General features: G+C 44.1%; 6 protein-coding genes and 2 long non-coding RNA genes across 11 annotated transcripts; 5 read left to right on the forward strand and 3 right to left on the reverse strand.

The window, feature by feature from the left end:
• Positions 1-83: 83 nt before the first annotated feature.
• Positions 84-1,919, forward strand: LOC106746894. The gene is made up of 3 exons (XR_001374622.1): positions 84-194; positions 1,504-1,646; positions 1,828-1,919. It is a non-coding gene; the product is annotated as an uncharacterized LOC106746894 (long non-coding RNA).
• LOC106746888 (sodium-coupled monocarboxylate transporter 1-like) lies at positions 796-6,186 on the reverse strand. Of its 2 annotated transcripts, none has more exons than XM_014624022.1 (15): positions 5,671-6,186; positions 5,022-5,353; positions 4,360-4,574; positions 4,234-4,285; positions 3,931-3,998; positions 3,665-3,819; positions 3,056-3,196; positions 2,851-2,959; positions 2,671-2,780; positions 2,140-2,326; positions 1,985-2,071; positions 1,815-1,903; positions 1,576-1,686; positions 1,250-1,451; positions 796-1,099 (listed from the first exon to the last, which is right to left on the reverse strand). In XM_014624022.1, the coding sequence occupies exons 2-15, from the start codon at positions 5,275-5,277 to the stop codon at positions 1,022-1,024; spliced, it is 1,860 nt and encodes a 619-aa protein (XP_014479508.1). In that variant the 5' UTR covers positions 5,278-5,353; positions 5,671-6,186; the 3' UTR covers positions 796-1,021. The 2 variants fall into 2 exon arrangements, with proteins under 2 accessions (XP_014479508.1, XP_014479507.1); XM_014624021.1 differs by having other exon boundaries at positions 1,009-1,099; positions 5,022-5,349.
• LOC106746895 lies at positions 3,504-4,027 on the forward strand. The gene is made up of 3 exons (XR_001374623.1): positions 3,504-3,590; positions 3,694-3,821; positions 3,938-4,027. It is a non-coding gene; the product is annotated as an uncharacterized LOC106746895 (long non-coding RNA).
• A 95-nt stretch (positions 6,187-6,281) lies between the features above and the next one.
• Positions 6,282-8,182, reverse strand: LOC106746891 (proteasome subunit beta type-6). The gene is made up of 5 exons (XM_014624025.1): positions 7,986-8,182; positions 7,268-7,335; positions 6,921-7,052; positions 6,578-6,852; positions 6,282-6,519 (listed from the first exon to the last, which is right to left on the reverse strand). Exons 1-5 carry the CDS (start codon positions 8,079-8,081, stop codon positions 6,392-6,394), a joined length of 699 nt encoding a protein of 232 aa, XP_014479511.1. The 5' UTR covers positions 8,082-8,182; the 3' UTR covers positions 6,282-6,391.
• Positions 8,183-8,268: 86 nt separating this feature from the next.
• Positions 8,269-14,198, forward strand: LOC106746886 (probable ATP-dependent RNA helicase kurz). The gene is made up of 17 exons (XM_014624016.1): positions 8,269-8,613; positions 8,846-9,025; positions 9,102-9,374; positions 9,440-9,875; positions 9,947-10,182; positions 10,243-10,594; positions 10,720-10,936; positions 11,005-11,188; positions 11,363-11,595; positions 11,662-11,885; positions 12,090-12,329; positions 12,387-12,576; positions 12,639-12,779; positions 12,854-13,057; positions 13,342-13,560; positions 13,638-13,735; positions 14,043-14,198. Exons 1-17 carry the CDS (start codon positions 8,539-8,541, stop codon positions 14,117-14,119), a joined length of 3,579 nt encoding a protein of 1,192 aa, XP_014479502.1. The 5' UTR covers positions 8,269-8,538; the 3' UTR covers positions 14,120-14,198.
• A 127-nt stretch (positions 14,199-14,325) lies between these two features.
• On the forward strand, positions 14,326-17,652 carry LOC106746889 (adenosylhomocysteinase). Its single transcript, XM_014624023.1, has 6 exons — positions 14,326-14,479; positions 15,198-15,388; positions 16,039-16,380; positions 16,712-16,927; positions 16,990-17,216; positions 17,280-17,652. Exons 1-6 carry the CDS (start codon positions 14,452-14,454, stop codon positions 17,575-17,577), a joined length of 1,302 nt encoding a protein of 433 aa, XP_014479509.1. The 5' UTR covers positions 14,326-14,451; the 3' UTR covers positions 17,578-17,652.
• LOC106746887 (WD repeat-containing protein 59) lies at positions 17,626-24,068 on the reverse strand. 3 transcript variants are annotated; one of them, XM_014624018.1, is made up of 20 exons: positions 23,897-23,953; positions 23,756-23,805; positions 23,488-23,623; positions 23,183-23,399; positions 22,975-23,108; positions 22,760-22,909; positions 22,525-22,684; positions 22,375-22,454; positions 22,247-22,313; positions 21,888-22,096; positions 21,560-21,823; positions 21,350-21,500; positions 21,090-21,283; positions 20,846-20,985; positions 20,572-20,784; positions 20,326-20,452; positions 19,716-19,745; positions 18,750-18,910; positions 18,309-18,562; positions 17,626-18,157 (listed from the first exon to the last, which is right to left on the reverse strand). In XM_014624018.1, exons 1-20 carry the CDS (start codon positions 23,951-23,953, stop codon positions 18,018-18,020), a joined length of 2,934 nt encoding a protein of 977 aa, XP_014479504.1. In that variant the 3' UTR covers positions 17,626-18,017. The 3 variants fall into 3 exon arrangements, with proteins under 3 accessions (XP_014479504.1, XP_014479505.1, XP_014479506.1); XM_014624019.1 differs by having other exon boundaries at positions 18,018-18,157; positions 20,846-20,982; positions 23,897-24,068; XM_014624020.1 differs by lacking the exon at positions 19,716-19,745 and having other exon boundaries at positions 18,018-18,157.
• Positions 24,069-24,859: 791 nt separating this feature from the next.
• On the forward strand, positions 24,860-27,777 carry LOC106746906 (repressor of RNA polymerase III transcription MAF1 homolog). Its single transcript, XM_014624051.1, has 6 exons — positions 24,860-25,391; positions 25,560-26,111; positions 26,185-26,334; positions 26,457-26,738; positions 26,817-26,936; positions 27,111-27,777. Exons 2-6 carry the CDS (start codon positions 26,029-26,031, stop codon positions 27,181-27,183), a joined length of 708 nt encoding a protein of 235 aa, XP_014479537.1. The 5' UTR covers positions 24,860-25,391; positions 25,560-26,028; the 3' UTR covers positions 27,184-27,777.
• Positions 27,778-27,875: the final 98 nt, after the last annotated feature.

A 27,875-nucleotide genomic window follows, 5' to 3' on the forward strand; every position in this document is an offset into this window, starting at 1 on the left:
GTCCCGATGGAACGTTCGGCAAGGTTAGGACAGCCACCGTTTCTCGACCGGTTTAACATTTATTTGTTCTCCCGAGAATGAGAGATATTTCGCGATAAATTGCTCAACACTTCTGCACATACCGGACTTTCGATAACGAACGGCACCTGCAAACAATTCGAGACAAACCCGACGGCGCGCGAGGAACCGTTACGGTGCGTATAAGTCGCTTTTTCTCCTTTATCTACAATGACGACGATAAGAATGCTTCGCTTCATTCCAGTTGTATTAATAGCATATCGGTTGCTATGCGGACTCTGCGTCCGATTACTCGGTTTACCTGATCGATTTATTTTCGGGAGGAGGTATCTCGAAAATTACTCTGGATATCTCGAAGGGCGACCGCTAAAAATACCAGAAACGTTGCGTGAAATTGTCTGGAAGAACGATTTTGCAAAGTCTTTGAGATGTCTTTGGAGTCACAATTGGAATATCTCGTAAAAACTTAAAAAACTAGTTGTTATCTTTAAAAACAGCGCTCTGTGATAAAGTACTGAAACTTTAGTATTGCAGAATTTTATCGATTTCGCAATAAAAAATTCACAAACAGATTTCTTTTTCTTATCTCTTTTTTTATACAGTTTTATATATATAAGTTAATTTTTTAAAAATATCTTTGTTCTCACATCACATAATCATATTGAAATTTCTTATTATATTTCGTACATTTTGACTTGGGAAGAAAAGCACATGTATATATTTTTTTCCTTTCTTGAAAAATTTATATGAATCATTTCTTAATATTAAATATCTATATCCTTTGTTATAAAGCTTTTATTTAAGTAAAAATAATACAACAGCCTATAACAATTTTTACAAATGTGTACAAAGTACTACTAATATACACTTTTATTACAAATATAAATTTTGTACATGGTTCTCGCGAATAATTTACAACTGCAATACACGAATCAGTGCACGCGCGTTACAAAATTATACTTTTTCTTTAAAAAATCTTGACATTCACGAGAGTTATACTGCATCATGTCGCAGTTATTTGCAATAATTTATCGCCCTCGTTGTTTGCAAGAGATGCCATCTTTAGATCTGATTTTGTAATCTATGTACAAACAATCGATTATATGTAAGAAATTGTGTTACCAGCGTCTAAATTCTAATATTAATAAGCCACAATATTCTGACGTGATGTTACAGTAAAACGTGATTTTTTCCTTGCAATAAGACGGAAAGTAATGTCAGTTTTTTTTACCTCGATTTGATGCTTCTCAGTCGCCATGTTTCTGCTCGAGCTCTTGAAGTATTTCCTAATGAACGGTGCTAGGAGCATCGGATCTAACTTTTCAACATCTTGCGAGGTAATCAGAGTCGCGAGGAAACTGATGCTTATAGTCAGGAGGGCACCGATCATAGTGTACCAGATATAACTGAGACGAAACACCGCTAATGGCTCCCTATTATAATAGGAGGGATGATTTTATAATCTAATAAGTTATGAATCAACAGTTACTTGTATCGTTAACGTTTGGACTGATTGGAAACAATCGACACTAAAGCCGATGATATATTTCAACTCACTCTACACTGGCGTCCTCCAAGATCGAATCCGGTGGCACAAATAATAGCAAATTCTCGACTTGGGGAAACGAGTAAGTGCATCCTTCTGTAGTAACGGGTTTTTCCTCGAATCTGCATCGTAAATGCATTAGAACACGTGCTTCGGGAAAAATTAATCGGGCGACGGTAACGTAGTTTACAGAACGTAAATTCAGAACTGCTTAAAGAGAAGAGTAATTTTTACGACTTTGAAAACTAACTTGATCCTTCCAGTGGCGATGGCCGTACCGGCGGAAAGGCCAAGCCAGCCCATGAAGCTTAAACCCGCGAGTCCCCCGACCAGAGCGCCCTGTCGCGAGTTTAATAAAATTAAATAAGATTAGAGAATAATTCGATGCAATTTTCTCGTTATGTGTCGAGTTGCACATACCCTCGCGTTGATCCATGGTAATAGCACACCCATGGTGAATATGGCGAGAGTTGGCCCGCTGGTGATGGCGGACAGGCTCATTGACAACTGCGATATTTATTCAATATGAGAAGAGAGATCATCACACATCTTTCCGAAAGTACAATCGCGTCTACCTGCAACACGTGAGTGCCAGTCTTCTCGACGAGGAAAACGAGAGCAACGCAGGTCGCCCCTAATACGACGACTGTGAGCTTCAAAAAGATGTCAGCTGCCCTGGGCGTGAGCGGCGTCTTGATGAAGGGCTTTACGAAATCCTCCAACACCACAGCCGCCATGGAGTTCAAGCCAGTCGACAGTGAACTGAAAAAGTAACTCAATTCACATTAGAAGAAATTATTAAAGTTATGTTTACAGTATAGAAATTCTATCTGAACTCCATTGGCAAATTCACAGGATACATATTTTTATATAAAAATAAATGAGTGAGAAAATCTTCGCAAATATATCTCCCCGAACGCCTAGTTTCTGAGACGTAGCTGTTGTAAAAAAAAAAAAAAAAACATCTATTTGTTAAATCGTGTTACAAATAAGTAAGTAGACACATACTGTTCCAAATGTAAGTTTGTCCAAATGTATATATCTTTTAACTGAATATAACAAAATAATATGACACATGTTTTATATGATATCATTAATTAACCGACCTGAGCGCGGCGCTGAAAACGCCCGCCACGAAGAGACCAGGGAGCCCCGGAAGTTCTCCCAAAACGTTCATCACCAACAACGGCAGCAATTGATCCTTCGCACGCGCCAGCTGTATTACGTTACACACGCATTAGATATCTGCGACATCAAGAGCGTTAGGGGCTGCAAATAAATGTTACCTTGGTCGTGAGCGGATCGCACTCGTGGTACCAGGCGTAGATCAGCAGGCCGGCGTATCCGCATATCATAATCAGAGCCAAAATTCCGACTATGAAAAACCAGAGTGCTCTGAAACGATTGGTCGAAAAGCAAATTATCCTATTACGCTCATAACGTATTGATAGGATTATTACGATAAACGGATTACATTGTCATTGCGCAAACCTTTTGGCCGACTGTAAAGTGGGGAGCGCCAAGTATCGTTGAATCATGTTCTGATTGATAGCGGAGATTTGCAACCAATGCACGGTGCCGCCTATCATGAGACCCCAGATAGTGTGCCTCGTCAGAGGATTCCAGTCGGTTCTGTAGAGAAAGACGCTTTAAGACTCCTGGCTCGCTACAGTCGTCTTGTTCGATGATGTTAGAAGCGAGAAATTTTTGCAAATAAATCACACAAGAGGATATGTCCGTGAAATGATACTTTTGTAAAATATCTTATCCAGGGATTTTCCTCTTTTGCTCTAACAATCAATAAACAACCGTAAAATGTGATCCACCTTTGTTTTCTCATGACCTAATTTTACGGCGGGAAAGTAATATTTTAGAAATGCATTCATTTGACCACCAGCAAATGTATCGTTTTATGAATATACCCTTTTATTTCAACTTAGGAATTTTCGGCGTACTGTTTCTTGCTTCTGACATCATTAATCAAGATAGCTGCGGCGAGGAAAGCAACGGAAGTATTGATTATGTTGTAAGTCTCTCGATTATTTTAAGAAAGACACGAGATAACAAGATCAATTATTAACGCTTAAACGTCACACGCACGAGGGAAACTCGAGTCTTCCGGATTCCAGATTTCTTCGTATCACCAAGGATAATCCGCCAAGGTCGCACGTGCCCTTAATTACAATTAACAGCATGGAGCCGAACATGATGAAGGTCTGAATGAAATCCGTCCACACCACCGCCTTGAGGCCGCCCTGTGAGTCCAATCATAGATCCTTTCAGCGCACAGTCTTGCGCGACGTAAATTAGAACAAATACGTCTGCGATTGCGAGAGAAAATGCAGTATGCAAATCTAACGTCTTACCACACAGGTGTAGAATATGCAAACGATGCACACGAAGGGAGTGACTATGTGCACATTCACCCCCGTCACTAAAAGAAGAATAATGAAAGAAAAATTAATTATAAAAATTAACGAAATCATGTATGTATATAAATACATATGTATATTATATGAGAGAAAATTCTATATAAATAAAAAAAAATTCAATTATAACATGTGCGCAATTTTACGAGAGTATCGTGAGGAAATATCGTGGAATTCGGGCACTATTGAAATAAATGCTTGTTAGATCCGTTTCTTATCAGATCGTGTGGAGGATATTACCTTGATTGAAGGCCAAGGCAGGTACGTAGATAACCATCGGGAGCCAAATCATCTGCAAGAATCGTGCAAAGGTATCAACGTGTCGACGAACGCGAGATTTATGCAGATTGCAAGAACGCTACTCACAATACCGATGCAGAACAGGACAGAGCCTAGTAATCTGATCTTTTTATCGAAACGCATCTCGAGATATTCGTAGGTGCTGGTGAGCTTGAGCTCGTAGAAGACCGGCAAGTACACGTTGGACATGATGAAACCCACAAGAATAATCCCACTGACGATGAAGAGATAGCTCGTGCCGTGCACGTAAATCTCCGTCGGCATACCCAGCAATGAGATACCTGAAGAGATTGGGCGAATTTTGCATCTCCAAAAACACCGCGCAATTCAATGTGCTCTTGTAAGTGTAACAGCGCGGGAATGTAAGTATCGTGCAAACGTAGCGCCCGTTGAATCAGTTTCCATTTTGCAAATTTGAAAGGATCATACACGACAGGTTATTTACGACTTAATTGTGCGCTTATCTAATCTAGCCGTTTGCCACCACGTAGGAAGAAAGACAGAGGAGAAGGTAAGTAAGATAAAAAAGTGACCGGTGGAAAGTTTCCACGGATATACGATACGGACAGCAAATAAGAAAATCTTTCGCGATCTATTTGCTACGATCGCAAATACATTGTCGTCGTGTGCAAACAATCCCCTACAGGTCCCCTACCCCCCGCCGCAAAACTTTCCACGCGAGGTACATCAACCCCGTCTGCGACGAATGACGAGAGAATGCAAAATACCTGATATGAAGCTGGCTATCAGGCTGAAGCTGACCGGCACCGTTTGCATGCTCCTGCCGCCGACCAGGTACTCGTCCTCGCCCGAGGACTTCTTCACGAAGCCGAAATAGACGCCGACGGCGCCGCATGCCACCAGCATCACGGCGAACACCGAGTAGTCCGGCATGCCGAAATTCTGCATGGTGTCGCTGATTTCCTGGACGGTGGGCATCTCCCAGTTCGCCAGCAGGTCATCCGAAGTGCCCTCCGATGTCATCCTGCGTCGCTTGTAACACCGTCGAGTCAGCGGCTGTAATTCAACGGTCGTCGGCTCGCGGAAGTCACGCTGCTATCTAACAGGAACGATGCAGAACGGAATATCAAGAAACGATCTGTGTTAGTGGGTTGTTCCTCACTATTTGTGCTTCTTATCAGTAACGAATGCATTCAAAAGATTTAATTCTTTATCGAGATCTCTCGCTTATAAGTGTGTGTCAACGAAGATGAAGAATTCTTCTTCTTTGACGCGGTTGATTCAACGTGTTGACACACTCGTCGACGAAATTACAAGCGAAATCATCTCGCCCCTGATTAACGACACGTCGGATTATTGAACGTAACTTTTAATTCCACCGACGATACGATATTTAGAGAATTAACGATTAATTACCGTAGTGGCTGGCGAAAGCTCCTGCTTTATAAACGAATTTCTCGTGCTGCGTACTCGATCCTAATCGCAAACCTCTCTCCCACGAAAATTCTTTCACCCATTTATAAAGCACCTCGTATCGTATGCGTGAAAGTAGCGTGGATCGCGCGCGCGGTTGACAACGTTCTGTCGCGACTACCTTGATGGGGCACGCGGCGGCAGCCCAAGGAGGAGGGCCCGCAGCAACGTCGTCGTCGCGATTACCTCGCATCACGATAGTATCATTGCGACAATTTGCCAATTACTCCGGCAATAGACGAGTAAAGTACGGAGTCGAAACGACCGACGGATATATACGCCCAGCGGCGGCGAATCGCAAGTGGATAATACGACCTAAATTTAGAAGTGGCGATACGTGTTTGGTCAAATAAATTGAGGGCCGCGATTCCGCGCACAGGTCTTCCTCGGAAATCGGAAACAAAAGCGCTCGAAATTTCGGTCGACGTTTCCCGCTCAAATCTCTCATTCATTAATAATCGGCCTTCGCTGATGGTTACACACGGGGCACCTTGCGCTTCGCCGCTTTGTTTCCGGGATCGGGGCGATGTCGGGAAATGGAAGAACACAGAATGTACGTCCGATCACACTTTGTATCCTTTAATCAGCGAACCCAGTGGCGAAAATCTCTAGAAATATTAACGATCTCGCGCGACAGAAAGAAAAACGGAGAGGTGATGAAACTTCAGCCCTCGTAGAAGCGCGGCAATTCATTGCCCAGTATGACCTTCCGCTCGATTCCCTTCTCGGTGATGACGCCGGTGCGTACGACGCCGCCGCTGCTACCGTCGCGAGCCATGGCTAACGCCAGTGCTGAAACGAGAACATTGAAGCCTCTCCTTCCCTTCCTCGATATCCAAGCAGTACTCACTGTTTTCGACCAACTTGAGGCTCTCGTCCTTCGTCATGTCGGGCCTGTAATGCGCGTCCACGTAGCCGTACACGTACGTCGAGCCGGAGCCGCCGATGGAGATTGGCTGTCGCACGCACATACCGCCTATGGGAATGCTGTAGACCTGGCCGCCCTTTTGCTTGTCCCATCCCGCCACGAGAATCCCGGCCATCAGCGAGTCCCGGTAGTTGTAGCATATCTCGCGGAACACGTTGGCAGCGGTTTCCACCAAGGGTTGCGTGCCCAGCTCCATCCTGGACAACCGAAAGTTCGTTCTCATCGACGCATCGACAATGTCTTATGGACAATGCTGATACTTCACTGGTGCAACCCTAAGTGGTACGCGACTATATCGGCGATGGCCTGGGTGTCCGCCGCTGAGCCGGAACGGCAGCAGTAAATGTAATCCGTCACTCTTGTTAGTTTGTCGGCGAAACGGTTGGAAACATAAGCTCTGAAAAAGTGATTGTAGTATAAGTTAAGCTTGCATTGTGCTACGGATGCATCTTCCGAAAGACTTCTTCCTTGCCGAGGAAAAATTTTAGTAGATCAATTGTCGAGAAATTTCATTGCAAAAATTCGAACGCTTTATTGTTGGAAAAAGTGACGAGAAATTACAATGGGAATCGTGGTGAATAATGGGTGAATATCACATGAATTTTTCTTTACCCCGTTGTTCCCCGGGAGTCAGCACCTATTACGACACCACCATCAAATTCACACGCCATGATTGATGTCTGTAAGTCAAGATAATTTCAAATATAGCATCAGCTTGACACCAATCATCAATTAATAAATCATGATAAGAGAACACATATAATCCTCGGAAGATGCGCAAACAGAATCTCATAGGTGAATGATTGTTCAAATATAACATAATCTTGTATAATTTTGTGTAAATGAATCGTTAATGACTGCGTTCGGCAAAGAAAGAAACAATGAGCGCTTAGTAATCATCGTCAGTGGCTGAAGCATTCTTTTCTCGAAATTCTCGATAACCCACAGGAATCTATCGATAATCGTTAAGCGCTCGTTGACCCATTTTCTCTGCTAGACAGATTCTTACATATAAAATTTGTCTTCATTTCAACGGACAAAGCCCAGTTATTGTTAACGTTAATTGTGTATTTCAAAGAAATTCAGAAAATACACGTACACATTACATGGCCAATATATTTTTCACGAAATTCAAGATGAATCAACAAGTTCAAATTATACTCCAAAGTCGATTCTTCTAGCTCCAAATAGCGGACACACACGCTTCTTCATTATTTACTTTTTGATAATATTAGCCTACTAGAGCCGTAAATTTCACGGAAATGTTACTTTTGCTAAACGACTTTGCAGTGTCATTGTAACCTCCAAATTATCGTCTGCACAAACTCACCCCTGTGCTCTGCTCCGAATTGAGCCAGTCCGCTCCAATCATGTGTTCCGTAACAGGATTTTTGTGTCGTTGAACAATATTATCCACGTAAGCCATTTTTATCCTTAATTTCAATTAATCAACTCCTGCAATCTAGTTAATCGACGCTAACCACACTTTGCTTGTGTCACCACAATACACACCTGAAGGTAAATGAAACGCTATCATTCAACGGTCGCCAACATGACGAAAATTTAACAATCCGCTCTGTCTAGGGATTTTAGCTAGTAACTTCTTCTCACTAAAAGATTAAAAATCAGTTATTTACAATAGTATTATCACGTATTATGATCAGTATCGTTGATAGTGAAAACGTAAAATATTTATATAGAACTCATTCAGACGTTCCGTGTGCAGTAAAACTGTCGAGATTGGTCGAGTGCTGTCACCCACGTGTTTGTCCATGATTGTTGTAAATCTGTAATCGTAAAAAGAATTGCTGTTATTTACTCTTTTAAAGTCTTACACGCTCTGAGAATGATTAATTCTTTATGAATTATTCTACTTATCAACAATGAAGAAGAAAGATTTCAATTGGAAATTGAAAAACGCCGCAAATGTGGAAATCGATAATTCCCCCACCAATGAGGTTAGTTTCTTTTAGCTTTTATTTTTAACATGAAATTATAATAAATATACAATATTTTTTACAGAACGACTAATTCCTCGTATGTAATATTCTTGTTAATAATATTTTTCTGTTCTTTAACCGGCGGAATAAGTTCAACACGCGATGTAATTAGATTATTAGGATTAAAGAAATAATTTGAGATTCTCTCTAAACGTATAATTTGTTAAACACAATGTGAAATGTGTTTCAGATTGTCATAGACATCGACCATCGTGCTGACAAATACAACAGTTGCAATGCTCTTGTTCTATTCACCGAGAAGAGAAAAACAAAAAGTATAAATAAAAATGTACCTGCTACTAAGTTCTTATCGAAAAAACGTAGGAAACAACTGGAAAAAGTGGTGGAACGGAAAAAGAAGAAATTACAAGTACTGTAATTTTGTCATTGATGATCACGACATGAGACGTTTTATATAATAATTGATAATATCTATTTTGCCACAGAGTGCACAATTGCTGGAAGAACTTGCAAAAGTACAAGTGCCTGCAACTGAATTACAACAGTATATGAGCTTTACGTCTCTGCAAAATAAAGGTTTGAAGCGGTATTTTCAGGAACAAGAAGCACCCGAGTCAAAATTGAAGCGCAAGGTGCTTGAAGAGGAAAGTGATACGGAAGTAGTTGTGAATTCTATCAAAGGAAGCAAAAAGAAGAGATTAGCTGTTCTGGACAATGCAAAACAAACTGTGTCCGATCCAAATGTGATTGGGTTTGAAGTAAGTTTATGAGGGAGCGTGTTGAATAAAAATGGAAAAAAAAAACCATAATATTTATTTTGCAGGAATCTGATGATAGTGACAGTGAAAATAATACAGACGACAAGAATGAAGCACGTGTTTCCGAGAGTGTTGCTACTTCTGAAATTGCGGTAAATAAAAAAAAGGATGAAGGTGATGATATGACAAAAGATGGCGGGGATAAAACTACTCGAGATAACACTCAGGAAAATGTGAGGAAAGATGATGAGAACAGTTCAACGAATGATGCGAAAGATCAAACAATTTCGAGCAAAGTTGAGAAATGTAAGGAACAAACGAAGAAGAAGGCGCAACAGCAAAGTGCCATCGCTCACACACCCGCCGTCTTTGTGCTCCTGAACAGAAAGCCAGAAATACAGGCTGCTAGATTGAAACTGCCTGTAGTTGCGGAAGAACAAGTAATTGTTGAAAATATAAATGAGAATCCAATAGTCATTATTACAGGAGAGACGGGCAGCGGTGGGTAAAACTAATCAGCAGCAGCGTATGTGTAAGTAATTCGAGTCCAACCGCTTGCACGCTTATTACAGGAAAGACCACGCAAGTGCCGCAATTCCTCTACGAAGCCGGATACGCTCGGGATAAATTGATCGGAATAACCGAACCGCGAAGAGTGGCGGCGATGTCGATGAGCAAGCGTGTAGCCGAGGAAATGAACCTCACCGAGAAGGAGGTCTCTTATTTGATTCGTTTCGAGGGCAACGTTACGGAGGATACGAAAATCAAGTTTATGACCGACGGTGTTTTACTGAAGGAGATTCAGAGTGTACGTACGATTAAAAGGCCGTTACGACCATCATAATCACCGACCTTTGCGCATTTTCAGGACTTTCTCTTGAGCAAGTATTCTGTGATTATATTGGACGAGGCGCATGAGCGCAGCGTGTACACGGATATCCTGATCGGGCTGCTGTCGAGGATCGTCTCGCTCCGCGACAAGCGGAACAGCTCTTTGAAGCTAATAATCATGTCCGCCACATTGCGCGTCGAGGAATTTGTGGAGAACGCGAGGTTGTTCAAGGTAAAGCCACCGGTGATCACGGTCGAGGCACGACAGTTTCCTGTCGATATACACTTCAACAGGCGGACAAGCGAGGATTACGTGGACGATGCGTTGCGCAAAGCGATCAAGATTCACACTCGGCTGCCGGACGGCGGCATTCTGGTGTTCCTAACAGGTACTGTGATAGTTGAACTTGTCTCGTATATTTTGCGTATCTTTGCTCATACCGGGGGGGGGGGGGGGGTTAAAACAAAAATTNGGGGGGGGGGGGGGATGATTAAACCAAAATTTGGAATTCAGGTCAGCAGGAAGTGCACACGGTCGTGCGTAAGTTGCGCAAAGCGTTTCCATTGAGGAAAGCCCGAGTTAAGCAGACAGACTCCTCGGATATGAGTGAATGTGCCTCAAAAGAAGCAGCGGATGAGGAACAATGCGAAGAGGATTTCGACGACAAGGAGGCGTTACGTCGGAACAAACTGAGGCGGAAGGAACAGCTTCCAAATATTAATCTCGACAAGTATGATGCCATCCAAATTTTATTCTTCTCCCTCTCGAAATGTACGCACGTGTGAACATTTGTTTCAGCTATTCCGTGATTCCCACCGATGATACACACGAAGATCTAATTGATGTAGAAAATGACGAGGATAACTTAGACGAAGATGAGGATGAGGATGAAGACGTAATCGATTTCAAGGGACTGACGAACGCACAACCTCTGTGGGTCTTGCCGCTTTACTCTCTTTTACCTGGCCACAAACAAGCCAAGGTAAATATACGTGCTATATTTTCTCAAGCAGCATGTTTATCGCCTACAAGATTAACGACACAATAAATAACTTTTTTCATAATTACACTTTAAATTGATAATCATTTAATAAATCACTCGTATGTTAAATGAACTTTGGCAAAATAAGTAGAGTCTTTTGATATGATCGTACAGGTGTTTGAACCGCCACCGGAAGGATATCGTTTGTGCGTGGTGTGCACGAACGTAGCGGAAACCTCACTGACAATTCCCAATATCAAGTACGTGGTGGACAGCGGGCGTTGTAAGACCAGGGTGTACGATAAGGTGACCGGTGTGAGCACATACCGGATCTGCTATGTCAGCAAAGCGGCGGCCAGTCAGCGTGCCGGCAGAGCCGGCAGAACCGGACCTGGCCATTGTTACAGGTATCCTGAGAGAGACGTTCTACGTGAAGATATATACTTTATGCTCGTGTCTTTTTTGTCACGCAGATTATACTCGTCGGCTGTGTACAACAACCAGTTCGAGGAGTACAGTCCGTCGGAGATTCAGAGGAAGCCGGTGGACGACTTGTTGCTGCAGATGAAGGCGATGAACATCGACAAGGTCGTGAATTTCCCGTTCCCCACGCCGCCGGATATCGCGCAGTTGAAATATGCGGAAAAGCGGCTCACGATACTCGGAGCGCTGCAGCAACCTCCGAAAAAGCAGGAAGGTAATCGAACAACCAATTTTAGATTGTCATTCAATGCTTCGAATTACCAACATTATTGCGTTTAAAAGATATATAAAATTAATAAATATTAATTAATATTGATGATATATTTAAAAAATGCATGCTTTGTTTCCAAAAAATTCTCCATTTGGTTAGACCAAGTGAAGAAATTTTCGTAAAATTAATATCTCCGATTATCTTCAGAGACTTACTGCGCAAAGGTGACACCGCTGGGACGCAGCATTGCGGCATTCCCGGTCGCCCCGCGTTATGGCAAAATGCTGGCATTGTCGCACCAGCATAACTTACTAAAGTACACGATATGCATGGTGGCAGCTCTGAGTGTTCAAGAAGTGCTGATAGAGGCGCTTGGTGGTCCGGCTAAGAGCAAGTGGCTGCAGATCCGTCGTTACTGGGCCGGTGCCGGTAACAGTTTGCTTCTCGGTAGGTGATCATTCAGACGTGAGATTGTCGAAGAGTATTAAAACAACGTATCCACAGGTGACGTAATGGTTCTGATAAAAGCCATCGGGGCCGCAGAGTACGAAGGATCTAAGGGAAAGCTGCTTTTCTTCTGCGAGCAGAATGGTCTGCGGCACAAGGCTGTGGTGGAGATCAGGAAGCTCCGGCAGCAGCTGACCAATGAAATTAACTTAAATATGCCCGAGCTAAATTTGAGCATCGATCCAAGGTACGTTTCCACACACCTTTCTCTGTTAAAGACACTTTTCCGTAACGAGAATTCCGCCACAGAATGCCGCCGCCGACCGACGTGAAGACTATGTTACTGCGCCAGATAGTGCTCGCAGGAATGGCGGATCAAGTCGCGAAGAAAGTATTGCCCGACGAAGTGAAGGAGGACCAGGACAAGTCCAAGTGGAAGTACGCCTACAGGTGCGTATCGTTGATCACTTTTTCCCGAACGATCTTCGACTTACCATCGACTATTAACGTCGACTTCTGTGTAGAACATCGGAAATGGAGGATCCAGTATTCATGCACTCCTCGTGCGTCCTACGGAAGACCAGTCCGGAGTGGGTGGTCTATCAGGAGGTGTACGAGACAAACAAGATATACATGCGAGGAGTCACGGCGATACAACCCGAATGGTTGCCGAAATTCGCGCCGTCTCTGTGTCGCCTCAGCGAACCATTGACCGATCCACCGCCGAGGTATCCTCGTTAGTTTCTTCATTATGCTTTTCTCTCACAATATAGGAGAAGTTGTTATTTATGATTATTGTAAATCAAAGATACATTTATGAAGTTCAATTTTCTTTTCTCAACTTAGATATCTGTAAAGATACAGACAATTTACATATTGACGTTATAAACGATCTCTATTTAATAATAACTAACGATGAAAAATTGATAATTACATTCGACTTGCACAAGAGATAATTTTCCAATCGCGGTGTAAATGTATCTAGAATCCCTATTGTGATAATTATTTATAGGTACGAGCGGAAGACCGGAAAGGTCATGTGTCGCGTAACCGGTACATTCGGCAGAGCCAGCTGGACACTTCCACCTATGGACATAGAGCACCCGCTGACGGTGGACGGCGTGAAGTGGTTCGTGTATTTCCTCTTGGAGGGTCAAGTGTGTCCCAAGTTGAAAAGATTCGTGCCATCGCTGCTGACGACGCCCATCAGCGTCACCAAGTTGTGGTCCAAGTAAGTATCACCGTTATAATTACTGATTCTAAACTTATCTAAGCAATTATGTTGATACCTTGCGAATCCTCCGTCAGACTGGTACCGCGCATCCAGGCGATAACTCAAGAGCTGATGACACACGGAATCATGACCAAGGAAAAACTGCTGGAAACTTGGGCTTCGGACAAGCAATGTAAGAGATATTCCGATTTGTGTAATGCTGGCTATAGTTTCAAAGTTTCGGGGAAAACCAGTTTTTCCCTTTTGCAATTTTTCCACAGTATTCGTTTATTGTCCCCCGAAGGAAGAAAAATTCGTTTAGGAAAATTCACGCGTGTTTGAATGAAATCTGCGGGAAAATGTGGAAAAACAATTTTTTTTTTTCCAAAACCTTAAATTCTACAATGCTGCTGTAAATCCTGAATGGTGTATTTTCATATAATTAATTTACACGCGATATCTCTTCGCGACTATCAACACGAAATATCTTGTAATTTCAGTTTTGCTGTCGTCCTACAAGAAGTGGCTTCCGGATTATGTACACGCAGAAGTAGCGCTCGTGTGGCCGCCCCTATAACGAGAAGCGCGATGTTAAAATTGTAAAAATACACCGAGTTCCCAATGTACAAAGTTTTCTACAATAAAATAAAATATTACGCAAATAAAATATATAAATATCAAGTAAATAAATAAAACGATGAAATAAGTAATAAAAAAAGGGGCCGACCTGCGGTATCGATCGGATTAGAACTGGGATCACGTGATCACCTCCAGCTGACTTCGTGCGCGGATCACGTGATCACCGTAGGCGACAGTGAGCGTGCAGATTTCACGTGCAAAATCACTCGTGTAGTCCGTGAAAGGCACTCTTCTTGTGCACGTCGACACGAACGAATCGACTCCGACAGTATGTCCAGCAAACCCACGTACAAAGTTGGTAAGTGAATGAACGCGCGAACAAAAAACGGTCGCGTTCAGAGCACGGCTCGCTCGTTCAAGCCGGTATGGCACGTGTGAGTTATCGCTGCGTGCATTCCCCATTGCTTCGAGGAAAATCTCTTTTTTCTATTATAATAAATCATTACTTATTCATCACTGAAGTAATTATTCTTTATCACGGTATAATTGTAAAGTTTTGGAGAAAACCCGTTCTTGCTTAATTTTCCTCGAATTTTTTTAGTTCCCGTACAAAACGAACTTCCCAAGGAGGATATCCCTCGGATAAAGTTGTTTCTATCACCAAGGGTAGAAAAATTCACGTTTATTCGTTAAAAATCTGCCGCGTTTTCCTTTTTCCGTAAGAAAAAACAATCCGCGGAAAAATTAGGAGGAAACGATTCTTTTCTTTTTCCAAAACTTTAAAACTATGGATTACAATAATAAAAATCGATAGACTCATTTATCTTGCACACACGGTGTGCATTCATTTTTTATTTACATATAAATATGTACGTAGCATTTTTGCAGGTCTATTTTTTTGTATCGACATTGTTGTCACAAAATCGTTAAAAGTCGTTTAGTCGCGGTGTCGTTAAAAACTTCTTACAAAATAGACCTATTGGAACATTAATTCCAAGATAACAACAGATTTAACCGGCGGGTGTTTTCCTGCTTGCTTAAGTTGAAAACTAAATATGTCGCTCTTTCGCAAACAGCCGACCTGTCCTTGGCCGAATGGGGTCGCAAGGAGATCACCCTGGCGGAGAACGAGATGCCAGGACTCATGGCGATCAGGAAGAAGTACGGGCCGTTGAAGGTGCTGAAGGGCGCACGGATCGCAGGCTGCCTTCACATGACTGTGCAAACAGCGGTGTTGATTGAGACCCTCGTGGAACTCGGCGCCGAGGTGAGCACTAGAATTACCACTCTGACTGATGCAAAATAATTCACTTGGCCGATCATAACTCATTCATAATCATATTACTAGTAGTTATGAATTAATACGACCTATTTTCGGCATAAATTAATCATTATTGTGTAATTTAATATTCAAAATGAAGAATTGTTACATTTATTGTGAAAGAATCGGCCATTTGAATTCCACTCGTACACGATGCATGTTTCGCATCAAAGACCATTGATAAGTAACAGAGTAAATAGCGATGATGGAATGTAACTCAACTATTCGTACGTGTTAAAAAAGATAAACTCGCCGTGTCGATATCTTATCGCTAATGGCCCCGACGACCTCTCGATGCTTTGTAAGATCTGCAACCTTGCCTTCAGCCATGTTCGAAAAAAAAAAAAAACATTCCTCGTCGGTGCGGTTCTCGCTCACTCACTTTGTGAGATTCTAATCGTAACGACGTCCTTTTGTTCGGAATTGCCTCGCAAAAATTGACCCCCAGATCACTCGTAAGACGTATGATGTACATAATGACAGATTTCTTTCCAGGTCTTTTCTATATACTCTCGAGAGAATAAAATTTTCTTGCGTGGTGCAAGCACAAATCAGAGATCCAACTTTCGAGGTGAGAAATTTCCGTTGTGTTAAAGGTACAATGGTCGTCCTGCAACATATTCAGCACACAAGACCACGCGGCCGCGGCCATAGCGAAGACCGGAGTGCCGGTGTACGCGTGGAAAGGCGAAACTGACGAGGAGTACATCTGGTGCATCGAACAGACCTTGGTCTTCCAAGACGGCAAGCCGTTCAACATGATTCTCGACGACGGCGGCGACCTGACCAACCTCGTGCACGTAAAACACCCGCAGTACCTCGCGGAATGTCGGGGCATATCCGAGGAGACCACCACCGGGGTGCACAATCTTTATCGCATGTTAAAGGAAGGCGTACTTAAAGTGCCAGCGATTAACGTCAACGACTCCGTCACAAAGGTTCGTGCGCCCGGAAATTCGTCGGAAAGTAGCATTTCTGTGAACCGAAAAAGTTCTACAGTCGGGCTGATTCTCTTTGATTCTACGCAAGCCTGACTAATGATTGAAATATTAAAACTACAATTAGCATCGCTTCCTTCATGGACGTTCCTTCTCCTGAAGAAGTCAACTGACTTTTTTACGGAATATTATTATTCAGTAATAAAAAGAATATATATATATATATAAGGAGGAAATTAGTAATAAATCTCACAGTAATGTTGATTAATTAATAATAAAAATATGACTAGTTATATATCGCTAATTGAGCCCGCGTTTGTTCGCGCTGTAGAGCAAGTTCGACAATTTGTACGGCTGCAGGGAGTCGTTGATCGACGGCATCAAGAGGGCGACCGATATCATGATCGCCGGGAAGGTGTGCGTGGTAGCCGGCTACGGGGACGTTGGCAAAGGATGCGCACAGAGTCTTCGTGCTCTCGGTGGTCGCGTCATCATCACGGAAGTCGATCCCATTAACGCTCTCCAAGCGGCCATGGAGGGATATGAGGTAAGATGGATCCGTGTCGCGAGTGTAATTGATCGTGCACCGTCGTCTGATGATCCTTTCAGGTGACGACGATGGAGGAAGCGTGTACCAAGGGTCAGATATACGTGACCACCACCGGCTGCAAGGATATCGTGTTGGGTCGGCACTTCATCAACATGCCGAACGACGCTATCGTCTGCAACATCGGGCACTTTGACTGCGAAATTGACGTCGCTTGGCTGCAGAAGAACGCCGTGGAGAAGGTGAATGTGAAGCCGCAGGTCGATCGATTCCGGCTAGAAAACGGCAGGTGTGTACGCTGCCTTGCCTTCTATACCCGTGAGAGAAATTCAAAGTCACTCACATCTCTCAGGCACATCATTCTCCTCGCGGAAGGCCGTCTGGTGAATCTGGGCTGCGCGACGGGCCACTCGAGCTTCGTCATGAGTAACTCGTTCACGAACCAAGTGCTCGCGCAGATCGAGCTGTGGACCAAGTCGTATCAATACCCTGTCGGCGTGCACATGCTGCCGAAGAAGTTGGACGAGGAGGTGGCGGCGTTGCACCTGGATCACCTGGGCGTGAAACTTACGACTCTGACGCCGGAGCAGGCCAGGTATTTGGACGTGCCTGTGGAAGGGCCTTACAAACCTAATCATTATAGGTACTAGCCGACGAAATTCGTGTGTACACGAAGAGATTCACGAATGAGTCGCTGCTTAACGAAATAAATTGTTTTTACTGCACTGCATTTTTCCTTCGCGTGACAACGCATCGCTGAGCTGTATCCTTATTAGCTCTTCAGCCTAAATTTACGTCTTACGAAAACCGTGAAAGAACAGAGAAATCTGTGGGAGGAAGGTACAAATAAATAACTCCCCGAAGAGAGAGTTTCGCGAGATACTTCTCATTGACGACCCTGAGTTACTTGCGATCGTCGTCGAACTCCTCTGACCCCAACTTTTGAAGATTAATCAGTTCGCGTCGAGCTTGCTTGGAGGCAACTCGGAGATTTAAAGAAGAGCCATAAATTTATTCCTCTTTCACAGTAACAACGCGATTCACATGTGGTCATCACGACTACTATGTACAACAATTTCATCTACATTACTTATATCTTAAACAATACCGAACTCTCCTGCAGACAGTAACAGCCGCAACCAGTGGGGCATATCGTCTCGTTGCTGAACCACGCGGCCAAGTGCTGAGTGTGCCCACCGTGGCCACAGAGCATGCAGAAGTTACTCAAACCTAGTTTGCGTCAAGAGAATAAAGCGACTTAGAGCCGATTGATAGAAACACAATAGCGTTCCTATGTGACATGAACCATAGATTTTTCAGTACTGACATTGAATGTACAAACACCATCAACTCGTTAGTTAAGAAGTTAAAGCACGCGTACCTCTGACCGCGATGTGACATATGACGCATTGGAAGCTCAGCCGCTTGCAGTTCGCGCATTGCGGCCCACGACTGATCTTGTCGCAGATCTGACACTGGCACTGCAGTTCGACGCCCTTGTGCGTGTCGAAGGGCGGCGCGCTCAGGTGTTTCAACACCTGCGCCCGGGCGTCCAACAACCGCCACCTGTGCAATACCTCGGCGTACGCTTTCTTGTAGCCGTCGTACAGCGCGGTGTACTTCTCATCGAGTAACCTGAACACGAAAGTAACTTACCTCGGAGCAACACACGGGAAAAAAAAACAAATAAATAAAAGTCATTCTTATTATTATTCGTTGATTAGTTCGATCCGAGTTTGGCATCTTTAGACAGTAAGGAAATTGGCTGATAATGAATGATTCTAACAGCTCAATTTAAAAAGTAATTTCTCGTCCAACGTACTTGATGTTCTTCGCCGAGTCTCCGAACGTGTCCTGAATTACTTTCAAGTCGTCCAACGACTCCGACCACGAGTTGGAGCGATGCTGTTTTAGGTTCTGGAAGTTCCATCCCTCCAGCGTGGAGTTCACTAGATGTATAGTGTGATAAGGCGAGCCGCCAGGCTATAAGGAAAAATATCGCATTGGACTTGATTCGTATCGTGTCTGTCGAATGTGTTAATATCAAAGACAGCAATTTATTAGTTCTATGAAATTGATCTATCTATGTTTTCCGCAACTCGTGAGCGTAGCTTTAACGACACGTACCGCTTGAAATCAATTTTTCCTCGGTGAAATTGTCGCCATCTATTCGTATTTTTCCAAATGCTTGAATTTCGTCCCGGAATATCAAATTAATAATAAACTGTCCAAATTGAGATCACAATCAGAATGTTCTATGTCTGATCGGACGATTTGACGCAATTGTTTGCTTCATGTGTGAGATACGCGCGGTCAATTCACAGCGGTGATATATATCGTACTACCAACAGTGCAACTCTCACGATAAACAATGTTACTTAAAATTACTCGCTATAAACATGTTTTCTTTGCACACAAGACATATATATGTATACACACACGCACGCACACAAGTGACGAAAATACAAGATGTATCGCACGTCACTTGAAAAAGTGACACAGCTCAAAAGATATAATTTCTCAAGACAGCAGAAAATGTGATGTTGAATCAAACTCGCAACTTCTCAAGTTGCATCACCGTTCCATGTGACGTGCGAGAGATATGTCGACATTTCAATCAGGTCAATTAAATCCGCACTCTTAGTGGCATAGTGACGCTTCCAGTCCGATGCTGAGAGGCGAATGCAAGAATATCGAACGATAAATGGAGAGTCCTAAGAACCAATATATCCTCCCCCCCAAAAAAAAAAAAAAAAAAAAANATTTCAACGGAATTCGGAGATCTTACCTTTAACCACCATTTTCCTGTGGAAAGCCTCTATAACAAACGTAATAATGTATCAGATGTCAATCGTCATTAGCTGTGTACGCACAATTATATGACATGAATAAAGGATACGCCGGTACAGTATAATAGATTGTGTATTATGAGCAGTGCTGTCAATTTCGACTAGCCGGGTACTCGAATAACTGAGTACATTCGGTTCAGACGTTAGAAATTGGACATTTAAATCCGTGGATATTACTGACGGGTTATACTAACACAGCGCTATTATTATGAAACGCGTATGACATTTCGCAAAAATGTCCAGTCGTCGCGTGTGTGGTTCTTAAGATTCTCCTCTCAAAAGCCGAGCGATCAATCAAATATGCGCATACACCATACCGTCGTATTTGCTTAGACATTTCACACATTTCTGTGAAACGTTATTGCGTATTCTCTCGTGCATCGGAAGAAAGTGACACACGCTGTGCATGAAGGGGATCCAAAATTCGATCATCATACATTCGAAATATATAGAAGTGGGGAAAACGATCGGTCTTCCCGTCGATTTTAGCGATGACGCACTCTCAGCCGTGCCAAGAGGAATTTTTCAAATGTTCTCGTGCATACTTACACTGACGTTCACGGATTTGCTGATCAGCCGGGTCTGGGCAGCGTCCGTGTTCTCAGATCTGTAGCTGAACGCGCAGCTCAACATGCCGGCCATCTGAATGTCCGATAGATTGGCGTAATGCTGTATTCTACGAAAATAAGAAGAATTGAATACAAGCCGGAAATTGTTTGAAAGATTGTGCGTGCACATCAGACGAAAACCTGGAAATTTAGAGCGATCGAGGATAATTTTAACGAACTCACTCACAATGAATGAATGACGTTCTGGCCGAAGGGGTGCAGAGGCCACGGGGCGTCGATATTGGGAAGGATCGGGCACGGATTCTCCTCGATCTCCGAGATCGGCTGCGAAATGACTAGGGCGGCCAGACACCAAGCCTGGACCAAATCGGACCGTTCCAACGAGGCAGCCACGTTCGCGTTGTACTGACACATGGCCGGGATATCGGTGATATTGATTCTAGCAGAAAAGCAAACATATTCTCTCCCAGATCCTTCCTCAAGCTGTACCGCGTACTCACATGTACTTCTCGGCGAGCTCCTTGTTGACGAAGAACAACGACGAGGCGTCGTATGTCGTGACCATCGGGTGGTAATTTTTGTAATCGGACCTGTCGTGCATCCTGCTCGCACCGTGCAACCCTCGTCGCATACCTTTCTGCTAATATCACAAACATACTTTTTATGTCGATGTATATCTATCGCTCGTTTGCCAGATACAACGAGCAATAATTACAGCTCTTGTGCGTATCGATTCACACTTACGCGATCTTGGAAGTAATACGAGCTGATGGACATGTTGTCGTTGGTCGGCACATACGAGTTCCGGTACATGTGCATGAAAGGCTCGCCGTTGCCACTTCCCAGAGCGGACAGCGCTCTGGGCGTCGTGCCTCCCGCTTTCAAGATGTTGGACGATCTCTTCGCGTACGAAGGCCGGCCGAAACAAACGAGTATACCTGCCCGATCGAAGCGATTAGCAACGACAATTGACAGGAGGATAATTCCACGACGGACAGACGCACCTACGCAACAGAACTTGGCGCCGGATGTCCTGGGGAACGGTATGTAGGAATCCTGATAATTCGCGCATATGTTGGTCGAGCCGAGGAAGTTCGCGTTGTCCTGTATGTGATACGCCAGCCGACTGTTCTCGTCCTCGTCGTTCTTACATGTCTGTAACGCGAGAGAAGTCACGAAGATTTTCCGAGGCGAATGGCCGCGTCGATACTCACCTGCTCCAGAGTGATAATCAGCTGCCTGAGACACGGCTCCAAGCACGAACGATTCTTCCGGACGCGCTGTTGCGCGGTCTGCGTGAGGACCTTCAGCAACTTCGTCATGGTCGCATTGTCGATGGACGTCCCAGGACAGAATTGGAAGGTCGGTTGCGCGCTGTACGGATAATTCACCGGGAAATTCACCTTTAATATCACATTGTAATTCTTCGTGCACGCGGTGATCGTGCAACTCCTCTCCGTCGCGTCCATCGCGTTCACCTGGATCAGAGTAATCGGAGAACGGTCCGGTATTGAACGGTATCTTCGCATAAGAGGAAGTTACCTCTATATTTGGTATGTTCATGTTTATCAAGGAGAACTCCTGCTGCAAACTCTTTGGCTGAGTGGGCGACGAGACTTCTTTCGAGCTGTCCGGCAGATTGATCGTTTCCGAGTGCGGCACCGGCTCGTCCACTTTCGTCGTTATGTAGTTGATCTCGGGCGCGCTCTGCGAGCCGTTAAGCTGCAGTTCTTGAGTGGATTGCAGAGTCCCTGTAGAAAGGAAAATAACCGTTAGAAAGCGAGATCTATGGAATGCGGTCGCATAATCGCATTTGAATCCAGTCGCTGGAATTAAAAATGACCGACTTCACGGCGACTATGCGGCCGCATTGTTTCCTTCCTTGTCGAGGCTCCACGTACTTAAATTGTTCTCCTCAGAGTACTGCGAGTAAACTGATATGCCGTCGTCTATACCGTTGCCGCATAACTGAAAACACGAAATCATTCGGTAAATCTGTAACGCGCGCGAAGAGAGAAAAAATTCTTACCTTTTTCAGGAAAGGATCGATCTTAAATATCCTCAGACATTGATCCTTGGACCATGTGATAAGTTCAAAATCGTTGTTTTCTACACGGATAAGATTATAATGAGATATTCTGCGCGACCGATTAAGAAAGAAAGAAACGACGGTGCTAACCTAATCTCGGATGTCGCCATTGAAATTCGAGCACGACGTCCGTGTGCCCCGCAAACGTGTATATCGGCGCGCTGAGATTCGACATGTTCCACAGCAGCAGGCTGTTTTCTCCTCGTCGTAATTGCGGCACCACTATCGTCACTAGAGCTTCTCCAAAGGGCTGCAAACCCGTACCGATGTTAATAAATAATACAACACGTTACTGTGAAATTAACATTTCTTTTTTTTTTCTTACCGTGTACCTTGCTCTCCACACAGGAGAATTCGTCGTCATGATACCCTCGGCCCTGCGCGGATTGGCGATGTCGAAGATCTTGACGGTGCAGTCTTGGCTTGACGTTGCCAATTGATTGTGCTGAAAGGGACACCAGTCCAAACCGTGTATCTAAAAGCAACGAAACATAAGTATGTAAATAATATGAGGTGAATAATATACAAAAAAAAAGATACCTTTGTTAAATGAGCTGTGATATACTGCACAGGGCTATTTCCTTTCCGCTGATCCCATATCTTAACGTCACCGTCATGCGCAGTAGCCAAGGTATGAGGTGATAGAGCATTCCAACGTACCTGAGATGATCCCGCTGAAGGGAGGAAGACGACAGAGATGGAGAACTATATGCTTTTAGTCAAACTGTTCGGTTAATACTTATCTTACCAACTGCAGACAACGACAAGCATGGCTTTCTCTGCTCCCGTATGTCCCAGATATGTATGAATGTGTCGATACTGCAAGAAGCTATGATGTCTGGCTCTTTAGGATGCCAATTTAGATCACTAATCACACGTGTGTGTGCCCTAGCAAGACTCTGCGTGGTTTGCAATTCATACCCTCCCGCTCCTGTGAAATTTAATATCTCCACTCGCGAATTGCTCTGAAAACATGTTATTTCAGAATAAAATAACAGTAAGAATCTTCCACAGATATTATCTTTCTGATAATTCAGATAAGAATATACTTACAGATATTGCACACAAATGGCTGTTCAGGTCGCATGGATTCCATTCCGCAGAGCCAACCTCATATTTGCTTTGTCGTTGGAACTTCTTCAATGTGTTCATATCCTCATCTAAACGCTTCACTGCAAAATATCTGCGTCTACGGACAACGACGAAATTAGACAATTAATCGACTTCAGTATCATGACTATAGTTCGTGAAACCAATTTTTTTCGCACGATCGACGATTGGGGATGTTGCACACATTTCCTCGTGATAAATTGTCACTTACCCGGCTAATAAAACATAGTTGCCGGTCGCGTCCACAGCCATGGTGCTAGCCTAAACATGATGACAAAACGATAAACATTTCTACTCTTCGGTAATACGAATGATTCCCGACGCATGAAAGCAGCATTCCCGGTTGACCCACCTGTAAATCGCGATGCTCCGCCGTGACCACATAGTCGCTGTTCCAACGTTTGGACATCTCTCAACAATGAACTCCTACCATTCCTGTAAACATCCTACGTCAATTTCGCACTAAGCAGGAGGTTAAGATTCTGCCAAACACACGCCACGGCAAATCCGCAAATACACACCGCATCGAAAGGTCTCATCTGGAGTGCAGATGGTGCAGATGAGCGCGCCATCTCTAGGTAAGTGGTCCTGGGTCTAGTACGCGCTAGAATTTAAAGATGGCGAGCACGATTCCCTCGCGAGATTAGTTTGCGAACGGCCGATATTACAACAAAACTGTAATTTTGCGGAAACAAATAATTAAATTCAAATCTTACCGGGTAGTCTCATTAAGTGAAATTAATTGACAATAAATTTACTACGTTGCAATGATAATTCAATCGCTCATATTTACGTCGTATATCAAAATGTGTAGCATTTATTGTTTGTTCCAGTCAACAGAAGTGCGTATTTTGAGCTCAATTTCGTTGATAAAAGTGCCTCTAAAAGTAGGAACTACTTGATTGGCTGAAAAGCCACATATCCGGCACTTTGATCGATAAAAGTCAGCTCGGAATACGTAACGAAGTGTACAAGCGGCGCGGACTAGAGAGACTACATTTCCTCTCCAGCAAAAAAATGTCTCACATTCTTCGAAGCACAATGATTTAGAGGCGCGATTTATTCTCCTACGAGGGAGGACGAAAATGCCGCTTCGACGAGTGCGCGCGTGCGCGCGGCGGCAGCGCGTCACTCACGCACACAGAGGCGCGCCGCTGACGTAATGCGATTGGCTGGGTCCTCCCCGCCGTCGAACGAATCGAGACGCGCGAGCGAGCGAGAGGACGATAGGGGTCTCGTGACTTCGCGTTCCTATTTCTGTCACATAGTGATGCTCTTGTGCGCATGTGTCGCACGCCTGGGGTCGCATGTGTATGTGCATTGTGTACCGTTGCACATACACACATACGTGCGACGTACGCGGTGAACGTAACTGACATCAAGTCGCAATTAGTTGGTAAACTGGTCGAGCTCGCGCGCGAGTAAAGACGAGAAAGATAAAGGGAGAGAGAGAGAAAGAGATCGGCGACGATCGGTGTGCTGCGCGTAGCCTAGGCCTAGCTTATCGCGGCGGCGGCGGCGGCGGTGAATAATTGATCCCGACAGTGACCGTGATACTACGTAGCAGTGGAACACAATGTCCGTGATTATGGATTGTTATCGTCAATAGCGGGCGCTACTCGTTCCCCCTTGCTTTCCGCGCGCAATCTCGTATCTCCCGCGAAGGAGCGAGTTGACGTATACGATCCTCGTCGATCGGTGGAGTGTCGCGAGAACCGTCGTAATATCGTACATCGCAGCTCGCGCCTGTTTTCGTACGACGCGCGCGGCCTTTGCCGAAGATACACAGTGGTAGGAAAATCCCGAGAAGGAGGCAACAACAAGCGAGCGCCCCTTTGGCTTTTCTCGTTAGTTCTTTCTCTCTCTATCTATCTACCTGTCTCTCTTTGTCCATTTGCCTATCTTTCCCTCTCTCCCTTCCTTGTCTGCGACCCTCCCCACTACCCTTTTTTCCTCAGAGCGTGTCTGCCTCGCTCGAGGTGTACAGCGACGAGCGTTCGTACCCCCTGTTGCAGAGAGAGAGAGAGAGATTGTGCGATCGTCGTTACCTCTCATCGCTTACCCCGTTGACTGAGCTTGGACTCGCTCTCCCCCTAAATCCTTAACTAGCGATCTGTGATGTGCAAGCACAGCGACGCCGGGAAGACCACTACGTCGACGATCAATCTCGTGCACTCGAAGAGGAAAGGAATTTTCATACGCATAAAAGAGATGCCCAACGACCTGATAAGTCTTCGAAGTCGAAGAAGTTATCTAACGTTTCGCTTGTACTGAACGTACTTGGCCGTGCGACTGAGAAACCAGGTCAAGATTTGCCTTGAACGGCTCGTACGACAACACAAACAGGCCGCTGAAATGTCAACGCCGTCGGCGTGAATGACGGTTGGGCCCGTGTAGGGGTTGCGACGAGCAAACAATTGGCAGGTACAGAGCAGCTATCGAGTTTCGCCGTAATCAGGACGATCGGTGAACTTCATCGGCACGATGAAGCTGCTGGAGAGTACCCGCTTCGAAGCTATCAACAGTGCCTTGTCCATCAAGACCGGAGACAGCAAGATAATTGGGAGGTGAGGCCTGTAGTGTCGTGGAATTTATCAGTCGGAAAGCATCTGATTCGATAACACTGTTTACATTTCGCAGGATTGAAAGTTACTCTTGCAAGATGGCAGGCAACGACAAGCAGATGTATAAGCGATTCAACGCGGAGCAGGGGGTGACGCCGCACGATCTACAAGCTTTATCACCGCCACAGACATCCTTGGGAACGTCCCCGGCTCAGGGATACTTGAGGTATCGCCGGACAAGTCTATCAACAATTTGTACCTTCAACAATGTCGACTCACCCGTTTACTCTTGCAAATAGGAACGCTTGTTGCTCACATCTCTGTGTATTTGTGATCTGTCACATACAGTCGCAGCATCTCCGGCGACGAAGACGGCCCGTTGTGCGACACTATCAGCAGGAAGACGTTGTTTTATTTGATCGCCACGTTAAATTCAGCCTTTCATCCGGACTACGATTTCTCAGATGCCAAGAGCCACGAGTTCAGTAAGGAGCCGAGTCTGCAGTGGGTGACGAACGCAGTGGATGGCAATCTGAGCGCCACCGCGGGCGATCACTACCGCACGCTGCGTTCCGCTCTATGGGCGGCTGTGGACGACGAGATATCGTTGCACGAGTGTGATATTTACAGGTAAGCGTCCGGGGAATACGACATTTCTTATTCAGAGTGACGTGAATTTACACACACACACACACACAAATGTTGTAGTTACAATCCGGACTTCGCGTCAGATCCGTTTGGAGAGGACGGCTGCTTGTGGTCCTTCAATTACTTCTTCTACAACAAAAAGCTGAAGCGCATCGTTTTTTTCACGTGCAGGGCGATAAAGTGAGTTGACCTTTCTTCTTGAAGAAACGTATGACAGTTTAGCTCATATTCGACGTACGCCAACCGATAGCTTTAACACAAGAAACTAAACCATTTGAAGCGTTTCTTGCGGAAAAAGCGTTCTAAAGTCATAACTTCACGTGTCTGTGTATTTGACTTTCATCACTTTTACAGCCCTCTCTATGTCCTGGACTCCGGGGTTGGCAGTGATTTCGCCATGGACGAAGACGATGAGGACCGATATTAAATTACACACACACACACGCGCGCACATTGCAATATTTGCGAATCTATGTCCCGATTTCCTCGGATCACGTGATGGCAAATGGATATCCGTTTATTCTTGACTGTTACGTAACTTTGAATCTTGGTACATGACCTTATTACTCTGATCTTTATAATATATATATACACATATAATCAAATTGGTCTGATATTCCTTTAGAATTTCTTTGTTTTGTCTCAAATTACTAATAGTCACTTACTACGTGAGAATCCTCTGAAAGGATGCAAATCTTACTTCTGTAGATACTTAAGTGCTGTCGAATTTTTCAATATACCTGTAACGTCTTTTAAAATAAACGTTCATTTTTCTGAAAGAAATTCTATCCAATTACACTTGCATATGTATACACACACACACACACACACACACATTTATACGCGTACACTGCATATTACATTTACGGAAATCTTATAAATTACTTAGAATAAAACGTAAAGATTTTTCTGTTATTTTGCGAAGCAATTAATTACGTTATAATAACAACGTAATGTTTAAGAATGTATTTTGAGGGCGAATTGTACGTAATAAAACTCAATACTGTTATGTAAGTATAAAGATATTTGTGAAACTTTATGTTAATTGATACTTTCGATTTTGCCACTCATTCAGTATTGATAAATTATCATTTCCTGTCAGTCAGACGATTGTAGGAC

The sequence above is a fragment of the Dinoponera quadriceps genome, unplaced genomic scaffold, assembly GCF_001313825.1.
Source record: "Dinoponera quadriceps isolate SergipeBrazil2010 unplaced genomic scaffold, ASM131382v1 scaffold1852, whole genome shotgun sequence".
Taxonomy (NCBI): domain Eukaryota; kingdom Metazoa; phylum Arthropoda; class Insecta; order Hymenoptera; family Formicidae; genus Dinoponera; species Dinoponera quadriceps.